General features: G+C 34.0%; 1 protein-coding gene across 1 annotated transcript in view; it reads right to left on the bottom strand.

The window, feature by feature from the left end:
• LOC135201874 (cell adhesion molecule Dscam2-like) overlaps positions 1–22500 on the bottom strand; it is a 242404-nt gene that overhangs the window by 183116 nt on the left and 36788 nt on the right. The window contains 1 exon segment of the mRNA XM_064231174.1: positions 3175–3403. Within this exon segment, the coding sequence (XP_064087244.1) occupies positions 3175–3403 (229 nt within the window).

The raw sequence follows: 22500 nt of genomic DNA, 5'->3' as shown, positions 1-22500 counted from the left end.
GGATAAGCTGACGATACTCAGAAAAAAAATGAATACAATGCAGAAAAAGAAGAGAGAAGGGCTGATTTTTATTGACGGACTTTGGCGTCATATCATATCCTAAATTTATGCGTCCATTTTAAGGCAATGAATATTTCATGTCTCAAGATGAGTTACTTCTTTGTGCTAGCATAAGGAATTATTAGAAAACAAAGAACGCTGAACTGCAAATCCTTATCAACTGTAAAAGCGTGGAACAGCACTCTTGGCGGTGCTATGGCCGCTGAAGTTTGCCTTACTGCTTCAGCAGAACATCACGTAGTACTGCCATTCTTGCCCTGGCCTGTTATGATTTCAATTTATGTATGCTTCTATCTATTTTAACACAAATTGTTGACATATAATCATCAAAACGTCGATTTTTTTTTATTTATATACTTCAGTAAACAGTGACGAAATACCATCAGACAATTTCTCTTTTTCACAATAAAGCATCATTCGCTGACATGTCAATAAACGATTTGACAAATGACATTATAACTCCCCTCTGACATTTCATAACTGTCTGAACTAATGACATCCATCAATTATCGATGATTAGAATTGCACTTGAATTGTCAGAGTGGTGCGTGTTATTTCGGCGTCGTTCTTTTTTTTTTAATTTTGCCCCTGACTGACTCATTAACACTTTTACTCTCGTGATCAATGTAATTACTGTAGAAGCGTATTTAGCGCGTTCCAGGATTAATTATCTAATCTCTTCTTTGTATCAATCCGTAAGTCTCTCAAAACCTAATCTCATGAAATAGCTTGCCAATATTGCCGTGAAATTTCTTTCAACTGAAAATTAATTGAGGTCAAGTAGGATTAATAAACGTGAGCTAAAATGAGGATTGATAAAATCATATAATTTCACCGTCCACAACAGCCCGCAAACATTTACCATGAAACGAAGCTGATGACTTTTTTTGACACGCTGTATACATTGTGTTGCATAAATAAGAAAGGAAAATGCGTAAGGAGAGACCAAACTTTCTATATTTGACTAGTATTATTTTGTTCAATAAAAAAAACACCAAGATGAGAGATATCTGCTTGATATTGACTAAATGTTGCGACTCGCAACTGTCTTCCAAACGTGAACTGAAAAGCACAATAAGGCTTTGGAGTTCCCCCTTCTGAACAACAAACAGAAAGCTTGATAAGGTCGGCGATGATTAACTAAATTTATTGTGATATGCCATATGAAAAAGCGGAATATTAAGAGACCCGGAAGAGAGAGAGAGAGAGAGAGAGAGAGAGAGAGAGAGAGAGAGAGAGAGAGAGAGAGAGAGATGACTATGCATCGAACAAGATTCAAATCTCAAGTTTATGACGCTTCTCCGGATAGCCATAGAATGGGAGCTGTGTTCACAAAGAAAAAATTATAATATCTCCACATAATATTTCCTTTCACTCGTAAGCTATCAATTTCCCTTCTTTTTAGTTCGAACATAGAATTCATACTCCAAGGATATCACGACTTGTTGAACACAAGCAACCTTCGTTTCGTTTAGTCTCACTGCCATATCCTTTTTTTTTTCTCTCTTTCTCTCTCTTTTTCTCTCTTTAATCACAACTATCAAAGACCTTTATGCTATATTCTCTTGTTTTAAAGTTCCTGTTGTAATTGTTAACATTTCCTATAGATTTCATCCAGCTAGAAAAGTTGTCCATAGGTCAAACCATAATGCTACGGGCGTCGATATAATAAGGAAAATGATCATTATATGAATGAATACTCCATACTATCAGTTTTTAAACTGAAATCTGCATTGGACTAAAATACTGTCCTATATACCACAATTTAGACTGCACACCTGAGTTATCACCAGCATTTTGAATGAATGCCTATAGTTCATTGTTCAGTTAGCTAAAGAAGGCTCAAATTTCACAGCAATATCACCCAACGTGTCATTAAAACTTAATATGATTTAGTCAAATAAGTAATGCCTAAATTCTTATTAGATTCAACCTCATTATGCCATAAATCAAGTGGTAAGGCGATTTTTCCTCTGGGGTTGTTAACACCATTAAATTTGGATTTTTTTATGTCTATAAAGAGCTTGTAGCTTTTTCCTATTTACCAATGTGCGGCTTTGAGTCTTAATCTAAATTTTTAGCTAGCTATAAAAAACAGTCATTAGCAGTGTCCCACCTATGCAGATATCAAGCAGAACTATAACCATAATTCCCTTTTCTCCTCCTAATTTTTGCATTAAACTAGTTATTGTTCTAACGCACAAATACTTATCTTTATTGCCTTACATTCACAGCTTCCTCAATATTGCCTCTATATCAGCTCTTCTATGTCCACGAGTGCTGAGCACACCTTTACCATCTACTTTCAAACTTCCCACAATAGCGTTTCATTGAAAAAAATGAATCCACACACCCTCTCACTTGTCTAATCTGACTCCCTGTTATGATTCTTACTTTTCTCCATTAAAATCCTACTTTACACCTTCCATGGTATACTAAGGACTCTTATACCCCTATAAATGTGTAAGTCTTCTCTATCGCCTTTGCTTAAAAGAAATAGATAAATAATTTTTTCACCCATCCTTTGAAGCATTTCCCTGATCTTCATATACCTGCAACCCTGCAGTCAGCCATATTTTCCATAACCCTATCAACTTACAATAACCTTATCAAACTTACAATAACCTTTAACTTTGAATTGGCAATAAATTTCATATAGTATTGTAAACTTGCCGTTAATAACAGTGTAAGTTTCAGGTATCAGAGGATTATATGCATATGAGATTGATGGAGGTCCACTGGGCCTTAAAAGTTGATTAAGGCTTTGAAACCCTTATTCTGTTTGACAGATAAAGCAAAGTGAGGTCGTTTCTTCTGCAAAATACCATAGCCAACTTTCTTTATCTTTTGGCTAAAACAAATGTTGTTGTATATTCTTACTTTGTGCCCACTCGTCAGTAATGCAGTTTAATAATGTAGCTTCATGAAAATTATATTGTTGATATAAATTAATAATAAAGTTATCTGTAGTAATCTGTATACATTCACGACAGCAGGACAGAAATTGTGAAATAATGGCTTATTCCCAAAAGAGCAAAAATCTTATTTCCCCCCGATAATCTGCCATAACAATCAGTATCCTGCTGTTAAAATGAAAATATTAGGTATTCAAACCTGTCAGGTTGAAATGGCCTGAGCACTAGAGATCCATTAGCCAGAATGTCGATGAATGGAGAGTAATTAGGGAGTGGGCGTCCCTCTCGCGTAACCCACGTGACGGTGGGAGGCGGAGAGCCCTCCGCCACGCAGCCCACCACAACTCCAGTCTCGGAGGAAAACACCACATGAGAGGGCGGGGTCACTGTCAGCCTCGGCCCACCTGCATCGCCGCCGCTTGAGCCTCCTGCAAACAAACATCGAAAGAATTAGAGTTGACAGTCGTCCCAACATGAGAAAGCTAATTGTGTTTTCATCCTGTGAAAAGTCATAGGGATTCTCGGCACATTAGGAAGGGGCGATTACTGAATTCTAGAAATGGGACAGAAAACATGTTCTATATGGACTCAGGAATATAATTTCTTGGTCTCTTGCTGATTTTTCATATCAGCATTACTATAGTTCCTAACACATTAGACCTCAAATTTTGTATTCAATGCGAGAGGCAATAAAAGTCAAATTCACAAAAAAAAAAACTGCTCGAATCATTAGCCTATATCCAACAAGAATTTTGATTTACTTACTTCTTTACTGACCCGTGAACATTCAGCTATAAGAAAAAATAACTGCATACCAAAAATCAAGAAAAAAATTTAAATTAAAACTTTCAATGGAAAGAGGCTTGCAAAATGACATTTATGAAGTTATTCACCTGTCCAGAATACTTTCATACTTAGAAGCACCTCGAAATGGAAAATCCTTTATTTTTCATATATATATATATATATATATATATATATATATATATATATATATATATATATATATATATATATATAATACACACACACACACACACACACACACACACATATATATATATATATATATATATATATATATATATATATATATATGTATATATATATGTATATATATATATATATATATATATATATATATATATATATATATGATATATATATATATATATATTATATATATATATATATATATATATATATATATATATAATATATATATGTAATAAATATATATATATATATATATATATATATATATATATATATATATATAATATATATATATATATATATATATATATATATATTATGTATATATATATATATATATATATATATATATATATATATATATATATATATATATAAGAATAGCCCAGCAGTCAAAGTAGCTTTCTAACATCAGCTAGTCTTTGGTAGCTAGGTAGAGCTATGCAACCGTTGCAGAATGATATCATTGATCGAAATCTCAATTCACTTTGATTGTTGTTTTTAATCGAATCATCTGCAGTTATGACAGTAAAAGTTAATTAAATATTTTCATGTGTCCAGGAGATGTATTAAATGGCATCTCGTAATCAGGATCTGTAGATTAGCGTAGCATTACGTAAGAAACTCAGAAGTAAACTATTATATCGATTTCTATCGACGGTATGACCTCCTGAACAAAAATGCAGTTTTTACTGCATGGCAAAAATATTTCTGAAGTGCCTCTGCCAGATGATATATTGTCTGCTGTGTTCTGGTATAGACAATGATGAATGGACGCGCGTTTGTCTTTTGAGATCCAGGGTATTCAAAGAACCGTGCAATCAACTCAATCCTGACTGTGCGTCCGAAGGCAATTGAGTTAGGGTGCTCAAGAGGAATCTCTGCATCCAGTCGTTTTGATTTCATTGATCAGTAATTTATTTACAAGTCAGATGACGATAGCGAACTTGAAGTTTTTGAGATCGTTAAAGATAATTCATTTGGGCATTATATGAAGCAATTCAGTCTACCTTGGGCATTCAATGGGTATACTAAAATAACAATGAATGTTGGATAAGCTCGATTTAGTTATCAAGAATAGTTATCAAGAATATATAACCTTCTACCCAGATGAAATATTTGAATTCAGAATTTATATTGTTATACAAAATAAACCTGTCCTTCTGCCCCGAAATTCAAGGAAAATGTGCGTTTAAAGATACATGAACATACTAACTTAAATTCTATGGCAATATCTTATGTGGATTCATTACCTATCATGCATCAGCACGCTGAATAAAATTCTCGAAGATTTTTTTTTTTTCTATTTTTGCAGCGAGTCCCTTTCTGTATTACTTAGTCTATTAATGGAATTCCCTTTTCCACCCATCATATCAGCTCACCGTATTTGCGACGGAATTTGTTAGGGATTGTTTTCCTTTAGCAAAAGATAGCCATAAATACGAATGCGTAGTAAACTGGCTGATAAATCAATAGAATCAATATAGAATTTTGATTAATTTCTGCTTTTTCTCTTTGTATCTCCTAGGTCTCCAAGCAAGCAATCACTAATGCGATGTCGATTTTTTTTTTTTTTTTTTTTTTTTTTTTTTTCCGTAATTCCGTATGGCATTCAGCTAAACTTGATATATTTTATATATACACGAACGCATGTGCATTTATGCCTGAACTTTAAACTTTGGCATTTCAGCAGTTTGGTTTTATGGTAGGGGGAGGGTAGACTAGAGACCTAAATAAGGATGTGCAGTGCAAACTAAGTCACCTAAACCGATCTCCACATTCATTTCCACAAGACGCTAATCCCATGGGCTTCTCTTTGCAATACCATAGCTTAGACCATAATGCGCGCATAATGAGCTACGCTTTACTCCGCTTGGGGTGCCGGTAGTAATATGAAACGCTGCGTAATTTAATCTTTGAGAGCAATTTTTTCAAGGGCATTTTCCATTTCTCGCTTTTCGCGATGAGTGTTAATGCCAAACTGCCGATCAGGAGGAAGCATGTAGTGCTTGCTTTCCAATTTGAAAAATTTAAACTACCTCCATTGAAATTTATTCAATACACTAAACAGAATGCATAATGAGGGCTGGGAAAATAATTACGTGTATCTGCATTTCGTTTCGTCAAAGGGAAAATTTATTTATGACAGTCATCAGAATGAGAAACCATAATATCCTTCTGAACTAATCACCATCATCAGTGCTTTCGTTTGAAAAATTCCGTATAAATCTTAGGCTTATTGGTATCAATTTCTTTAAAAGAATTTAAACCCAAACCAAAATCTGGAATTCTGTGTAAATATTAGCACAAGGGGTTTCTCGGAAGCGAAATTATATACGAAATGAAAATATGCTGAGCAAGTATACTTAGTTATAAGGGCAGTAAATACTACATATATCCATTTCACCATAAGCAGGGAACAAAAATGACATTAAATCACCGCGTACGGAATAACATTTTGTTGTATAGTGGTGATTTTTATCTTAGTTATTAACATTTTGAAGTTATAATTATAAATATCGGTTTTCCCGTCGCTAAGTTTCTTCCACCCACAACGGCCCAACACGCCAAAATTGAAATTGGATTCTTCTGAAAAATTAAGGCTACTTGCAGGATCTCTGTATCAAGGAATCAAGGTTTCCTATGCGTAGATAAGCTATATATATATATATATATATATATATATATATATTATATATATAGTATATATATATATATTATATTAATATATAATGTATGTATATATGTATATATATATATATATATATATATATATATATTAATATATAATATATATGTGTGTGTGTGTGTGTGTGTGTGTGTACATATATATTTAAACGGTTAGGAAGTAGCTTATCTACGCATAGGAAACCTTGATTCCTTGATATATAATATATATATACATATATAAGTATATAATTCTATATATCAGATATCTAATACAATATAATACTGATAGAGATATGATTTATTAGATATATATCTATATACATATAGATTCCATATATATATAGACATATATATATATATATATATATAATATATATAGACTGTATATGTATATATATATATATATATATATATATATATATAGATATATAGATATATACATATATATTCATTATTATAGATATATATATAGTATATATATATATATATATATATATGTATACTGTATATATATATATATATATAGATATCTATATATCATACATATTATATATACGTTTATATACTCATAATATATATATTTATATCATATATATATATCTTATCTCCATATATCTATATATATATATATATATCTATATATATGTGTGTGTGTTTTTATGTTTGCTCAATATCCTTCTGGGAAGAGCGATATGAAAAATAGGTAGAAACTGCAGAAATTTCTGGTAAAAAATGAGATGGGAAAGGAGAGTGCAATCGCTGATACTTCTAGATGATGCAATATTCATTGGGAATAGAGAAGACTAACTACAGAAACGAGTAAAAGAGTCTGAAGTATGAGAAAAAGATGGAAGGTGAAGGTATTTGTGAGGAGGAGTAAGGTTCTGAAACCAACTGGAAGCCGGGATGATTGTAGACGAATGGAGATCTCTGATTCGTCTTAGTACATCGGAGTAAATAAGTGGTTGATGGGTGAATAAAAGAAAAGGCGAGTCACAGCATAGGTGAGCTGGAACGGGAACAGGATGCGAGTTAAAGCTTTGGAAGAGGTTTAAATCATCACTGAAAGTAAATGTTGGACTGTAATTAAGACCAACATTTACTTTCATTGATAATTTAATGATGGATCCGAATATTAGGGAAATGGCTCGGGAATGTGAAAAGAATGGGCGCTGGAAGATGGATGAAAATTCCGCATGATTCCAACGTGTTATGGAGAAGGAGGAAAGGAAGGGCCTTAATATCCAGGAGAATTGATAACCACGAGAATTTATAAAAGAAATGGGGATTGAATGACAAAGTCTACGTAGGGAGCTTAACGTACTGCTGATGAACCATTCGTGCAGATCTTTGAAACAGGTGGTGTTCTGGGTGTCCTGTCGCAAAGAACATCGAAGTATGAACGTGGCAGGGACTGTTATGTTGAATGATTTTATATAGTTTTCCGTAGTTCTTGAATATCTTCTAATTGGCTATTACTAATAACATGTACCAGCGTGTTCTGGTATTAACGATGATGAATGTACATGTGCCTGGTTCCAAGATATTCAATATATATAAAGAGAAGAGCAAATGGCGTAATTCTGATCTTGTGTTCGGATGTTACCAGGTTTGTCGTACAGGGGACAACTTCATTCACTAATTATTTGAAGTTCAGGTAATTATTCCATCAAAATACGACGAAAGGATTGAGATGTCTGACATCGTTATGAGTTATTAACTCTCTTCAAAATGTGTGCCTGCAATGGTGAGAGCACCAAAGAACAATGGTTTGACTCGACTTAGATAAGAGGGCAATCTGAATTTCAAAACAATTTCTCAATCACTTTCAACTACCGAAAATTCCTTTAGTTTTTCTTGGCTAGATATTGTCATAATCTAAGAAGTTCAGAATCTAAACTGGATTAGATTATTGAACCAACTTCCTCTACTGGAAAATATTTAAATAAAATTCCATAAAAAAATACTACTCTCGACTTTAACTTCATACTAAAGTATCATGAATACATTTTGAATATTAAATGCTTCGTCACGTAATATTCTTGAGCTCAGATTATTCACATTTTGCTTCTCCCTAAAGTACACATTAACCAATTGAAGGGCTTATTTACCACCCTATTCATCGTAATATTTGTTTGTCCAATGTTACAACCATTGACATGTGAATACATAAATACAATTTTGTTTTTAACGAAAAATATTACTGTTTTTACCCTATGACTGCATGGGCTTTTTTTTTTTTTTTTTTTTTTTTTTTTTTTTTTTTTTTTTTTTTTTTTTTTTTTTTTTTTTTTACTACACCTATCTGTCGTATCTGGTACAGAAAATCTGTCATAGGTTAGGAGGGGTACCTGCGAAATACTTTATGATTTGATGGGCTTGGGATTGTAACAGGAGACCGTTATTAACAATCTGTTACCGTTTCTTTTCTTATTGATGATTATATTTCCCAGTTTTCCCTAATAAACATAATGTTCAAATTTGCATTATGCTTATTGCAAACGCAGAACTGTCACGTAAAAGGCCACATTTTTATTTCACCTGCAGGATAAAAATTAATAAATAAATAAACAAATAATTGCTTCAATTTCCATCTTTTTTGTTTCTGTTTTCTTAAGAAAAAATCTGAAGGCAATTTGCAACATGAATTACTTTTAAAACGCCGTAATAAAACTCAGAATTTTCGTTGGCGTAAAACTTGTTCTAATCTAGGATCATATGAATATCAAATAGACTATCTAATAAGTCAGAAGCAGTGTACTTTTACAATTTCACATAACTAAAATTGCATGGAAATTTATGCATAACAATAAAGAGAATATGGAGAATCCACAATAAATCAACAACAGAATGAAAGTTAATCATTATAGCTTTGTCCGGGGTACACAAAATGTATAGAAATAGCAGAAATATTAATACAAACGGGGGAACGATGTGGTAAAAAAAGATAATTTTCAAAATGTTTAAATAAACTTCATATAATAGAGCTGAAAACCTTTAATAATCGCAATAACTCATTTACAAAAGGAAACCAAGAGATAAATGTTAAAAACACTGGATGTGCGGTGATTTTTTTCGTCGTTAATACAGATACTTACAGTGTTTTTTGGGTGAACGTTTTGGAGCCTATAAGAATTTCTTTTTATTTCCATTAAATCCTTCTCATAACAACAATTTTTCCCCCCAAATCAATACCTGAATTAAGTCCTAGAAACAAAAATTGCGCATTTTCTCTTATTCTTTACTGATCACAGATTCCGCTTTTGTCAGGGAAGAACAAAATAATTCGGAAATAAAGGCGAACGAACGAAATCTTAAGAAAGAAAGGAAATGGTAACTGGGCACAGCTAAGCTCTTTCATTATTTGCCTATTTCCTTAATTTTTTGCACCAGGGTTACTATCCTAAGCATGAGAGAGAGAGAGAGAGAGAGAGAGAGAGAGAGAGAGAGAGAGAGAGAGAGAGAGAGAGAGAGAGAGTTAATCTCAAATTCGTAACCCACGAATCAGTACATTTCTGCAATATTCGCTTCAGGGCGATGAAGCATAAGAATGAAAAAGTTACACCTTGGTATAAAGAAAAATTCTTAGCTCTCTCAATCTTTTCACTTTGACATTTTCTTGGTCTCCAGCTAAATTTGTTTTCCGTTGTCGAAATATTATAATTGTTTGAAAAGAGACATACATCATTTTGCCCATTTTTTCTGAGATATGGACAGATTACATGCATAAACTCTAAGGGTAAAAGAGCAAATTATTTTATTTTTGTATTAAATTGAGTGAAGGTGGACGTTTACGATGAAAAACGAATGCTTGAAAATCATTCGTAAAATTTTTGTGCTGTAATTGCAAACTTCCAATATTTACAGGAAACGATTCAAGGCAAGAAGATGTAGAAATGCAAATGCCGTATTTCGACATATTGAGACGAAAAGAAAATGTAAAAGCTAAACTAATGTAATATCTTGAGCTGAATATAAAGTTTCAGATGCCTGAACATCATTATTTCCGCCGAGCAGGTTACCTTATTGGTTCTGGGAGTCTGCCTCTCTGCTTCTTTGTTTCAGACCGTTAGCAGCATTAAATAGGAAGTATCTGGAAGTTTTGATGAAACCTGAAGCTGAGATATCGTTAAAGTTATTCATGTAAAAGAAGGGAGCGTGCCGAACAAGTGCTTCTATGATGCAGTTTATGAATCCTTTTAAAACAAATAGATATAAATGGGTGGCTTTATTAGATATACAAAAAGACCCCGAGAAAGTGGACAAATAAGTGATTGTTGACAATATAGTGGAAAGATGTTATTTGTTGACAGTAATAAGAATTCTATATGGTGAAGGTGATGCGTGTATAGAATACGTGGATGTGTGAGTGACTGGTTATGGTAAATGTATCACAAAAAAATGGCTTTAGAGTTCGTGGATTTTAATATTATCTTGAATGAAATAATAAAAACACCCAGAGAATACGCAGTAAATTTTTCTGCGTTTGGTGATGATAGAAAAGACAAACTACAAAGGCAGGGGAGAGGTCGAAAGTGTTTGTATGAAATATAACAAAGTCCTTATTACAAAGAGAAAGGTTATATGAAGAAGTTGATGCTTCACTTTTCTGATAGGTGAAAACTCGGCTTACTTACTTTTGGAGATGCTTGTTTGCTTGAAGAAAACAGAGCTAGTCTTTTTAAAGAAATGGCGGCATGGATGGGAAAAATGGAAGGAGGTTCATCAGTAATCCGGACATTCTCACACCAGAATTGTTTAGAACATCGAGTTCAAGCCCCAAAAATCCCAAATTAACATTGATTATCACTGTAGGTTATTAAGGACACTTGCCATTAAGTGATGACAATGTTTGCTTGTGAAATGACCATTACAAGAACAAAAGGATTCCTGGAATCTCAAGGCAATCTTTTATTGTAGATGGTTGTCAATGAAGATAAGATAAATGCCATTGAAATAAAGTCGATGTAATCAGCTAGAGAGAGAGAGAGAGAGAGAGAGAGAGAGAGAGAGAGAGAGAGAGAGAGAGAGAGAGAAGTTTGATACATTACGAATAATATTTCATATTTAATTAAAGTGCTAGGAAATAGTTAAGTTTCTCATCTTTTGATGTCCTGAGTAATCAAACGTACAAAGCGTGAATTTTTTTTAACAACATAGTATGATTACTCTCTAGTCGGGCACAAAACAAAAGCAATACATAAATAATTTTGTTCATTTTTTTGCATCCCCGTTGATTGTTCATAGAGATTTACATAAACTATTACTTTTTTTTAAATAACAGTATATAAGCAAAGTAATCAATTTTGCATGAAGAGAGTGTGAAGTATCTTCTCTTTCATGCTGTGCTATCATTTCCAATGAAAATCTTTGAACTGATTTCTGTCTTTTTTTTATAGAATAAGCTACAACAGAATAATATGCATAAGCATCATGGGGTAGCTGGCCATTCTGTTAGGTAACTTTTCAATAAAAGAATTTAGCCTGAGTTTCACCAACAGTCCTATATTGTTTGTTAATGAACAAAGATTCATCACAACTTCTTCATCAAGTGACCATTCTATAAATGCTTTATCCGGGATATTCTCAACAACAACGAGAGTATTAACAGAATAACTGGAGCCCAGCAGAAATGAAAAAAATAAGACCAGCTGAACACTATTAATTCAGGAGTTGCCTGAACACTTTCTTTCCAGTCCTGTACACCACGCACAGTTTTCCTAGACGAGTCTAAAATTCAAAACACTGACATAAACTTGATCAAGGACACTGAAATATGAGGCTAACCATACCACTGAAATAATAACTGCTAGTAGAATACAACCTGCTCCCACCTCTTCCCAAAACACAGTAGATTGTAGCTCCTCCTTACCTGCTGTAAAAGTGGGTGATCAGATCCTTACACCATTTGTTACCAACCAAATATAGCTGTTAAGCTTCTGCTGAATTCCTGGAGCCCATAAAATATTCCCACGCCAAGGGGCTAATCATGTAAAGTAGTAATTTTTACTAATGTGCCTGTTAAGGACACCATACAGCACAGCTCAGACTGGCTATATTGCAATGACACTACCCATAAACATGAACAAAGATCAGGACAACGAATGCCCTCTCAGGCCCCATAGTGACCATATGCATACAGGCCCCATAGTGACCATATGCATACCAAAGTAAATAACATGCCTATGGGATTCTCAGGAACTCTTGTTCCCTACTTTTAGCGGCTACAGTTGAATATTGAACCTCTACTTGTATATATGCACCAGCAGCCTATTGTTGGTACTTTCAATGGTATCTTTATCTGGTAGGGAAAGGAAAGAGAGGTTAACGTCCTGTAGCAGGCATTCAGAATGTAGCATCCTCCACTACAATAATGAAATGAACATCAGAGAGAAACTTCCTTTCCTCAACATCCTGTTTGCACAAACCAGTAATGTTATTTTACCTTGTGGCCATCTGTCCATGAAGACCTTAACCAAGGTTAGGAAATTATGGTTAAGAAGAGTAGTGAAGAAGAGCATTTACCATAAAATCACAAAGGCCCTCGACATCTGGAATGTCCTACCATCCCCCACCATGAAAAGATAGCAGCAATTTATATTTTCTACTGTGTCTGCATAAGAGGAGTGCTACATGTAATATTATACCTCAGCACAAACCACCACCTTATGCCAACAGACCATCAACTTGGTGATGAATTACAAAATTACCAAGACAGCAAGCCTTTTAATGAACAACTACCGTGCCCTACACGTATGTGACGTTCTTGGGAAGATTAAGTTCTATTTACAAGTTCCAATAACTTGTCCCAATATACTATGATACCACTCCCTAAGCAAATTCCATGCCACATTCACGCAGAGACAGAAGGCAATACGAGGAAAACCCCAACACTATACCCATTTGGCAGAACTTGACACTGATAAAGGAAAAATTAGTAGTGCCACAGTGGGGTGGGGGGGAGTTGAGTAGTGCTATCAGTGCACCTCACTTGGCTCACTGGCATTACTAAAGGGTATTTTCTGTGCCCTTTCCGCCCTTAACTGCAGCCATTTTATTACTTTTCGCTTTATCTCCATTTCACTTCTTCATTCTTGTGCCTCCAACCTGTTTATTACCTTTTTCTCTCAGTTCTACATATGGTTATTCAAAGACAAGAATGTGCCTGAACGTTTGATTATAAATAGTATTTCACAAAGAATTTTTGTAACATTAAATGCAATGAATTTTAGATGAAAATATATGTAGTTCTGCATTTGTTGTAATGTTTTGGAAATAATTTATTGAATAAAAACTTCAAGAAAAAAAGTTCTACATTTAGTGGCCCAGCACTTTGCTTCACTGCCAAAGTTCAATAAATCAGACCAACCATTAGACTAATAGCACCCAACATAGCCCAATTTATATATATATTTTTTTCTTTTTAGAGTCTTCACATATTGAGCTTGGACCACTTCCTTATAGGTCACTCATATTATTTATCTGATGAGTTCATCTTTAGACGAGTTGGTTACGTCCTTGCCTACCGATTCGATAGTCGTGTGTTCGACTCTCTGGTCTGCCAACGTTGAATCAGAGGAATTTATCTCTGGTGATTAGAAATTCATTTCTCGATATAATGTGGTTCGGATCCCACAATAATGCTGTAAGTCCCGTTGCGAGATAACCAAATGGTTCCTAGGCACAGACAAATATCTAATCCTTAGGGCCAGCCCTAGGAGAGCTGTTAACGAGCTCAGTGGTTTGGTTAAGCTAAGATATACTTACCTGATGAAATTGCTATTGATTTCAACCACGAGCAACACGAGCGAGCTACCTACATAAACCCTTCATAAGGTACTACCGAACATTCAGCTAGCATCTAGATCACTTGGAAGGTTTCAACTACCTACCCCATTCATAACGGTTGTTAACTAAATCGCAATGCCAAGTAGAATGCCCAATAAACACATGGCAATTTCCTTTTCATGGACCACATCTTACAACTGTGTTAGAACAAGATCTTAACGTCCTTTAATTTCTCCGTATTCTTTCGTTACGAAATACGTTTTTCTTCAAGTTAGATAAACACTTATGATGCCCACGTCTCTAAAGAATATCCGTGATGTTATGAATATCATATAACTCCTACCTAATTTTTGCACTTTAAAAAAGCGGTATATTGAGACAAACTTATAAGGTTAATCATCTATTGAATGCCAGTGAAGCAGTTATATTTCATACGAAACATTTGTGAAAGAGTGTGCTAATAACGCTATCTATTAATCTATAAACGTGCTTATAAATTCAATTAAGTAGAAATAAAAAAAATGAACAAAATTAGTTACACAAACGGATTGCAGTTAATGTAAATCATATTCCTTCGGTTTTCGAAAATAAATAATTAAATAAGTAAATAAACAAATAAATAAATAAGTAAATAAATAAATTAATAAAAACAGGTAATATACTTTGCCAAAGTAATTATTACCATGGATGTTAGGTCTGAAAGTTACAAAATAATTCCAATGTAAGTAAAATAGGGATTTACCCTGGAATAAACAAGCAGGACATCTGATGAATTATAACAAATTGTAAGCTAAACACTGGAAGGCATACCTCAAAGCAAAACATGCTATAGCAGAGTCCAGCTAGCTTTGTAGCTAAGCCCCACCCACTGATTACGTCACGGCCAATCCTTGAAGCTGATCGGTTGGAAATAGTTTCGAAAAGTTGGTTAATCTTAGGTTCTTTTCATCTTCCTTTATTTTGCAATGGTTATACGTTGTACTGATTATCAAAAGGAAGCGTTATATTACCTCCAGAAATAAAAGCATAATAAAAACACACACACACACACACACACACACACACACACACACACAAAGGGAAATATGAATAAAGTCAGAAGTGTTCCAAGTTTCTGCAATCTCGTGTTTCATAAATGAGGTTCACCTGAATACGGAGGTGTCTCTGGGAATGTCTGTGTTCGTATCGGCACACTTGAATCACTGGATAATGGTAATTACCGTCTGATATTGTCAAGCGTCTTCACTATTCTTAATTTAAACTAAATATTTCTCAGAGCTATGCAGACTAGTATTTCATATTTATTTCAGCAAATAATACTACATTTCAATAGTCTTAAAATCGATTTAATTGGAATCGTTTACACATTCGGAGGGATGACAAGCAGTGACTGCACTCCACAACATCGGAATATACCTTTGTTTTACGAAAGTTTACATTATGATAAGTTAAACTAGTCACACTGGATATAAATTGCTGAGAATTTTCTTAAGGACATTATCTCCTTTCGGAAAAACAGGATCATGAAAAAAGACGTAGACCTACAAGGTCCTATGTCTTTTTGTCGGTTTACGCAGATTATGACGTTTGAATTATAGGCTTATCTTATATTCAGCCGTTTTTATTGTGGTTCTTGTTGTGATATTCTTGTTTTTGTTGCTTCTGTTATGGTGCTTGTAGTGTCTTCGAAAATTTTCCATATGGTGTCCTAACTTTGCAGAATAAGCATAGAATTATTCGAAAAATACTGGCATAAAGAATCACCTGCCTACTCTTGTTAACTGAAATTTAGTAATTTGTTTTATTTAAAAGTAATCGAGATCTTTATGAATATAGTCTGCGCTAGAATATTCTCCTAACAACAGAGAGAGAGAGAGAGAGAGAGAGAGAGAGAGAGAGAGAGAGAGAGAGAGAGAGAGAGAGAGATTGGCTCTACAATGCCCCCAAAACCAAGTGATTCATGGGCTACTCGGAGACTGGTTTGGATCACTTCATACATAACTTTTCAGCTATCATATATTTTTCGAATTTGTTAAGTATCTTATGATGACTTCTTACCATAGCCTTCATTGTTATAGAAATGCTACAGTAGCCTTATATTTGCTCGTCACAGTAATATAATTTGTTATCCCTTTAATAAATATTTTTTCAATATGGTTCATTGAAAGCACTTTGATTGTTGTGTGTAAGGCTGAGACAGTCCTAAGATTTGGCCATCCAAGCATGTATGTGTATGTGCTCTTGCTTGTACATGTACATCCCACTTTTATGCACATACATTAAATATCCTGGAGTTGAAACTACTATATTAATTGAAAGCTACCCCATTTCCAACAGAAACGGGTAAAAAACTATTTGCAATAAGAAATTGACGTATAGGCCCATGCCCTTTCATTGTCTCAAAATATAAAAAGTTGATGTGTAGGTCAATGCCCTGACATTGCTTCAAAATATAAGAATTTGACATGTGGGCCTATGCCCTGTCATTGCCACAAAATATAAGAATTTGATGTGTAGGCCTATGCCCTGCCATTGCCTCAAAATATACGAAATTGACGAGAAGGCTTAAGCCCTGTTATTGCCTCAAAATATAAGAAATTGATGAGTAGGCTTATGACCTGCCATTACCTTAAAATATAAGAAATTGACGAGTATGCCTATTAACTAGTGTGACGCCATTCCCCTTCGAGAGCTAGGCAATCACTGACGTACAGTGGGAGGGGCTTAGCTGCAAAGCTAGGTGGACACTGCTATATAGTCAATGGATTTTAGGTCTCGGGATAAATCGAGGCATTCACTGCCTATAAACATCGACACTTATATTGACCATTGAAGGGCAGTTTGGTCATCCCAAAATCATTTATACCCTATCTGACAAAACTTGTCCCTTTCGTCAAAAGTCATCGTGAATCAAAGGGCTACTTATTTGCCAATTTACTTCAAAATGAATCAAAATGAATGCTCAAAAATTGTCTCTTCATTCTTTTCATTCTTTCCTTTCCTTTGATGTTGAGGTTTCTCACAAAGGGAAGTTTTCCTGAAGAAATGGGTCAGAAGACTTTGCTCTTTAGGATGTGCCTTCGTCCTGCAGCGTCGAGTGGACAGTAAATGAGAAGCAATAGAGGCTGAATAAGAAGAAATTCCTTTAGTTCCATTGAAATATTCTGGAAAATATATGCAAATAATATGGGTTTTTGAATACTGCTATAATTCCCAAATAAGTCACTCTTACTCGATGTTTTTTCTCTAATATCGGTGGTTGCGATGTTGATGGGCTACTTGATTGCACGGGAATAAGGGAATAAGAAAGGCACTCATTTGGGAAAAACACTTACTTCATGAACCTATTAGAATGCAGTATAGGAATCCATCACTTTATTCTTTTAGCTAAATAAACAAATAAATGGAAAATAATACATTAACAAACATCAAATAAATGAACAAAATAAGCAGAAAGAAAAAAAGATAGGAAGAAAGGAGAGAAAGAAAGAAAGAAAGCAATGCAAACAAACAGAAAACAAAGACATATAAAAAAAAATCTATAAATAAGGATATTAAGAAAAAATAAAGTAAATTGGTAAAAAAAAATAGATAACCAAATAAATAAATAAATAAGTCAATAAATACATATTTTTTTATCGAGTTGAAGTTGTACGCTCTCAAAGGGACAATTTATTTTCTTTAAATGATAATTGCAATTAAAATATGTGCTTTCCACAATCTATCACAAAACTAGATAAAAAAACAGAATTCAGAGTGCAACAAGGTTTTAGAAAGGTCACCTTCGCTATGAAGATGATAAAAATAGCACCAACGATAAGGTTATCAAAATGACCCTTATTGTTTTTTCAATCATATCGATGTCAACGTATAGTTTTGCTCATCCGTGATAATAAAAAAAAAAACATTAATCAGTATTACATCTGACTCTTTGTGAATTCTCCTCAAGAACACAAAACGCAAAATATTATTCACACTAAATTATTAACATAAGATATTATTTGATTTTTGAACTTTTGCTTTACGTACATATAACAGGTTAATAGGAGAACAAATATTTCTTTCTTTTCTTTTATGATTGCACAATACTTTAATAAAAGGTAAGTCAAATCGTAGAAGGATTAATCACCTACAGGGACCACAGTCTCGTGGGATATATATATATATATATATATATATATATATATATATATATATATATATATATATATATATAATTTTAAGCTTACAATAAGTTATGAGAGAGAGAGAGAGAGAGAGAGAGAGAGAGAGAGAGAGAGAGAGAGAGAGAGAGAGAGAGAGAGAGAGAGAGAGAGCAGTAATCACACACTCATCATTTGCCCTGTGCCAAATTCATCTGAGTTATAATTGATGCCGTTTTTATTTGCCGATGGAATGAGAAATATATCATGTTAAACAAGATTTCCAGTATTCGGGTATTAACGTGAATATCAAATGGATAGTTGATCTTAATGCAACTGTTTGCATCATAATCAGAAACTAATTATAAGGAAATACTTCAACAAAGCAAAATGGCTCAGATTGTTGTTCCAACATAACAAAGAGGGAATTTGAGATTTAACTATTTTTGTTTTAATTCAGCAACTCGAATCTGACTCAGTTACGTAGAATAAACTAATACAAAAACTCCATGAATAGTATAAAATTTAGTTAATTAAACTATCACACCACGGATACTGTGCATTAAATGGTTTAACGTGGCATCTGGCAGAGGGCATGCGTGGGTCATCACAAATATAATATGAGTAAAAAATGTGAGGAGGCTAAAATAGTCCAAACATGACGTCACAGAAACGTTGGTAATAAAAGTCCAGGTCAACGAGAGGCAACAAACAAAGAGAAGAGCAAAAGCGATAAATAAAGAGCCTAAAAATCCCTGTCCCCATAGTGCTATAAATAAACATGAAGGCAGCCCAGTCTGTTATTCCTTGGTTGCATGCATTGAAAATGTCGCTCCGTAGTTGTTTTTAACCCGGTCTCGAATTCTATGCATATCAAAGCGGTAACTTTATCTCATAAATATTCATTTTATCAATGCGTGGTATCTCTCGGATGCAAAACCCTACGTTATCTGGTTCGTGTCGCCTTTCATTATCTCCAAAGTGTTTTATCCGTTCTTCAGGGTGTTTGACGATTTATAGATTGCCAAAATCATGCTCTTTAGATTTTATACAATCACGCATCAGTTAAGAAATAAATACAGTAGAACTTTGGATACAACTAAACAAAAGGAGGTAATTTCTCATTCATCTAAGCGTATTAATTTTGAAAGGACGAGTGAATGAATGCCCTCAGCTCGAGTTTAGATTTCATCTGGCGAACGCCAAAGCTCTATAAGATCATCTGTACTAATAACCAGATCACCCTTGGAGGAGGACCATTCGCCATTGAATTTATCTATATTTCCTGGCAATTACAAATTAAATTTACCCATTCAAATATGAAAAGAAGCAAGCCCAACTCTGCTTCATAATATGAGCTATTGTGTTCTATATTCAAGGGCACGTAATAAGTAGGGATCTGTTCATTTTTTTTTACTTATTTACTTTTAAATTAAAAGAATAATCATTATAGTTATGTGATTTTTATTAAGGCAATGGCACAGTAATCCATCATGCATCACCTACTCACGTACGTTGAGTGATATTTTCATTGCATCGAACGTCGCAGATGGAGTGCATCAAAGTTATCCCTTTATATAAGAGGAGTGTTTATTTTCCTCGTGGGTTTGGCTTCATGCATTAATGTTCCAAAGGGAGGGAAACCAGGTTTAGATTCTCTGACAACGCAATGTTAAATATTGCTGTTTTCCGGCTGAATTAAGTGACAAATTATGTCTGATAGTACTAAGTCGACGATCTCCTATGACAGCCAGGTAAAAAAAAAGGCATGATGTCAGTGGTAATGATAACACTATGTAGAGGAGGATCATTATGTATTATTTCGGCTATTTTGTTCATTTCAGTTTGAGAGAGCCAAAAATATCACAGTAGAGTTAAGGTTATGTCTCAAAGCTAGAGGGCTGTTGTGAGCTTTACCAGGAATTTGCAAAGTCCACAATAGAAGATCACTTCATAGTCCCACAAAAAAGAGTTAGAAGTAGCCCTTTTTCAAATGCCATTTCTTACCTGCGAACAAAATAAGTAAAGGACATATAATTCATAATTCACAAAATTCCATTTAATAACACGATAACAGAAACCAGTAAAAAATGCTCCGAAGTTTCTTCATCAAAATAGGGTTTTTCTGTATAGCGTACAATGCCACAACCAGGTTGTGGCCTGTGTTGTTGGCACCACTATACCATTATGGCTAGCTTTAACCTTAAATAAACAAAATACCGCCGAAGATAGAAGGCTACAATTTGGTATGTTTGATGATTGGAAGGTGCATGATAGACATACCAATTTGCAGCCCTCCAGCATCAGTAATTGTAAGGTCTGAGACCGGACAGACAAAGCCATCTCAATAGTTTTCTTTCACAGAAAACATAAAAAAATTGGAAATGATGGATGAAACCATAACATCGTCCACAATAGGCATCAACATCACTATTACAAACTTGACACAAAATTTCTGAAATTTTCATACTTAACTGTTAACCCATCTGTCATTGTGGATGCCTGTACAGTTCTGGAATTAAACTACAAAAAATCAGAAAATTTTACTCGCGAATGAAATAATTTGGTTTAGATTAGATTGACGGGAGAGAGGTACAATTAGATGTGAGTTAACCTTGGCTTATTCCATTATGCTAAACCTATACCACAGGGTATTAATTTTGTCATCTATACATGTGCCTTATTTTTTGCTATCACAGTGAAAATTAGACATATATTTTACAGTGATCTAGTATTAATGATATTATTAGCGATAATCTTTTCATGTATGTAATGATCCTTCTAAATTATGAAAAACCAATTAATAAGCGTTCATTTGATATGCAGATGGTATGCAGCTTATAAATTCATAAATTTCAAGAAAATGCATTATGCTACATAGCTTTTCATATAGGTTATATTAACTCATACATCCAGATGTGAAGTTTACTCTGAAAATGTGATGAAAAAGACGTCAATATTGTATAATGGTTTGTCACTAAATAGGCTTTTTTTTCAAGTCGTTACAATTTTCTTTTATCCTACTTAACCATTCGTTCATTTTGATTTTGTTGCTAAAAAATCAATAATTAATAGAAACAACCTTGAACTGAAGGACACCCTAAGAGCATTCAAATGATCCTGAACTGTTAATTCATTTGCTTCATAATGATCCGGGTCTCTGAGACCTCATTCCCACTTTCACGAATTCCATCTCACTGTTAGATTCTGAGATTGTAAAAACTCGTTGGGATATCATTAGAAAATGTGCTATTCTTCACAGGGTCTCGTTGTTGGCCGGGAGAAAAAATCGCCCTAAAAAAATACTATACTTGAAAATGCCTAATCAAGCCACTGTCTAAAATAAATAAATCGTAAGTAGTGCTAAATTTATTTGAAAATAGACTGTATTGTTGTACAGGACTGTACTTAAAACTATGGTTTTCAATACTGCCAACCAGATGGATTGATAACCATTGAGCACATCGACTGTGCGGTTCTTGTTCATGGTGATACTCAAGTCTGTTAGGTAGTTCGGAATTAATTTTCTCTTGTTGAGCTTTACAAATTTTGGCAGTTCTTGTTTGTGGTATTCTGATTAAGCTTTATTAAAATAACTGTAACACACATGTTCATAAATGTCAAGTTCTTGAAGAAGAACGTGGTCAAGTTAGCTGACAGGATGTGACTGTAAAACACTGAAAACTGGTTGCCTGTTATATGGCCCATGTCTAGAAAACGTAATAAGTTTTGACAAACAGAAAGGGTTCATGTAATTCGTGGCAATTCTTCACATATCTTCTGTTGCCTAAAACTGTGACGATCTGGCATGAGAAAGGGATACTTAGTAGTTAAGTCACAGACCATTTGTAAACAACTGCTGCGCAGATTAATCATAGGAGAGAATCCCAACAGGATCCTCAAGAACTTCATTTCAGGACAGCTTGATA

This window comes from Macrobrachium nipponense, chromosome 28 (assembly GCF_015104395.2).
Source record: "Macrobrachium nipponense isolate FS-2020 chromosome 28, ASM1510439v2, whole genome shotgun sequence".
NCBI lineage: Eukaryota > Metazoa > Arthropoda > Malacostraca > Decapoda > Palaemonidae > Macrobrachium > Macrobrachium nipponense.
Note: the sequence above shows the minus strand (reverse complement) of the source record. Positions and strands in the feature narration are given on the sequence as shown.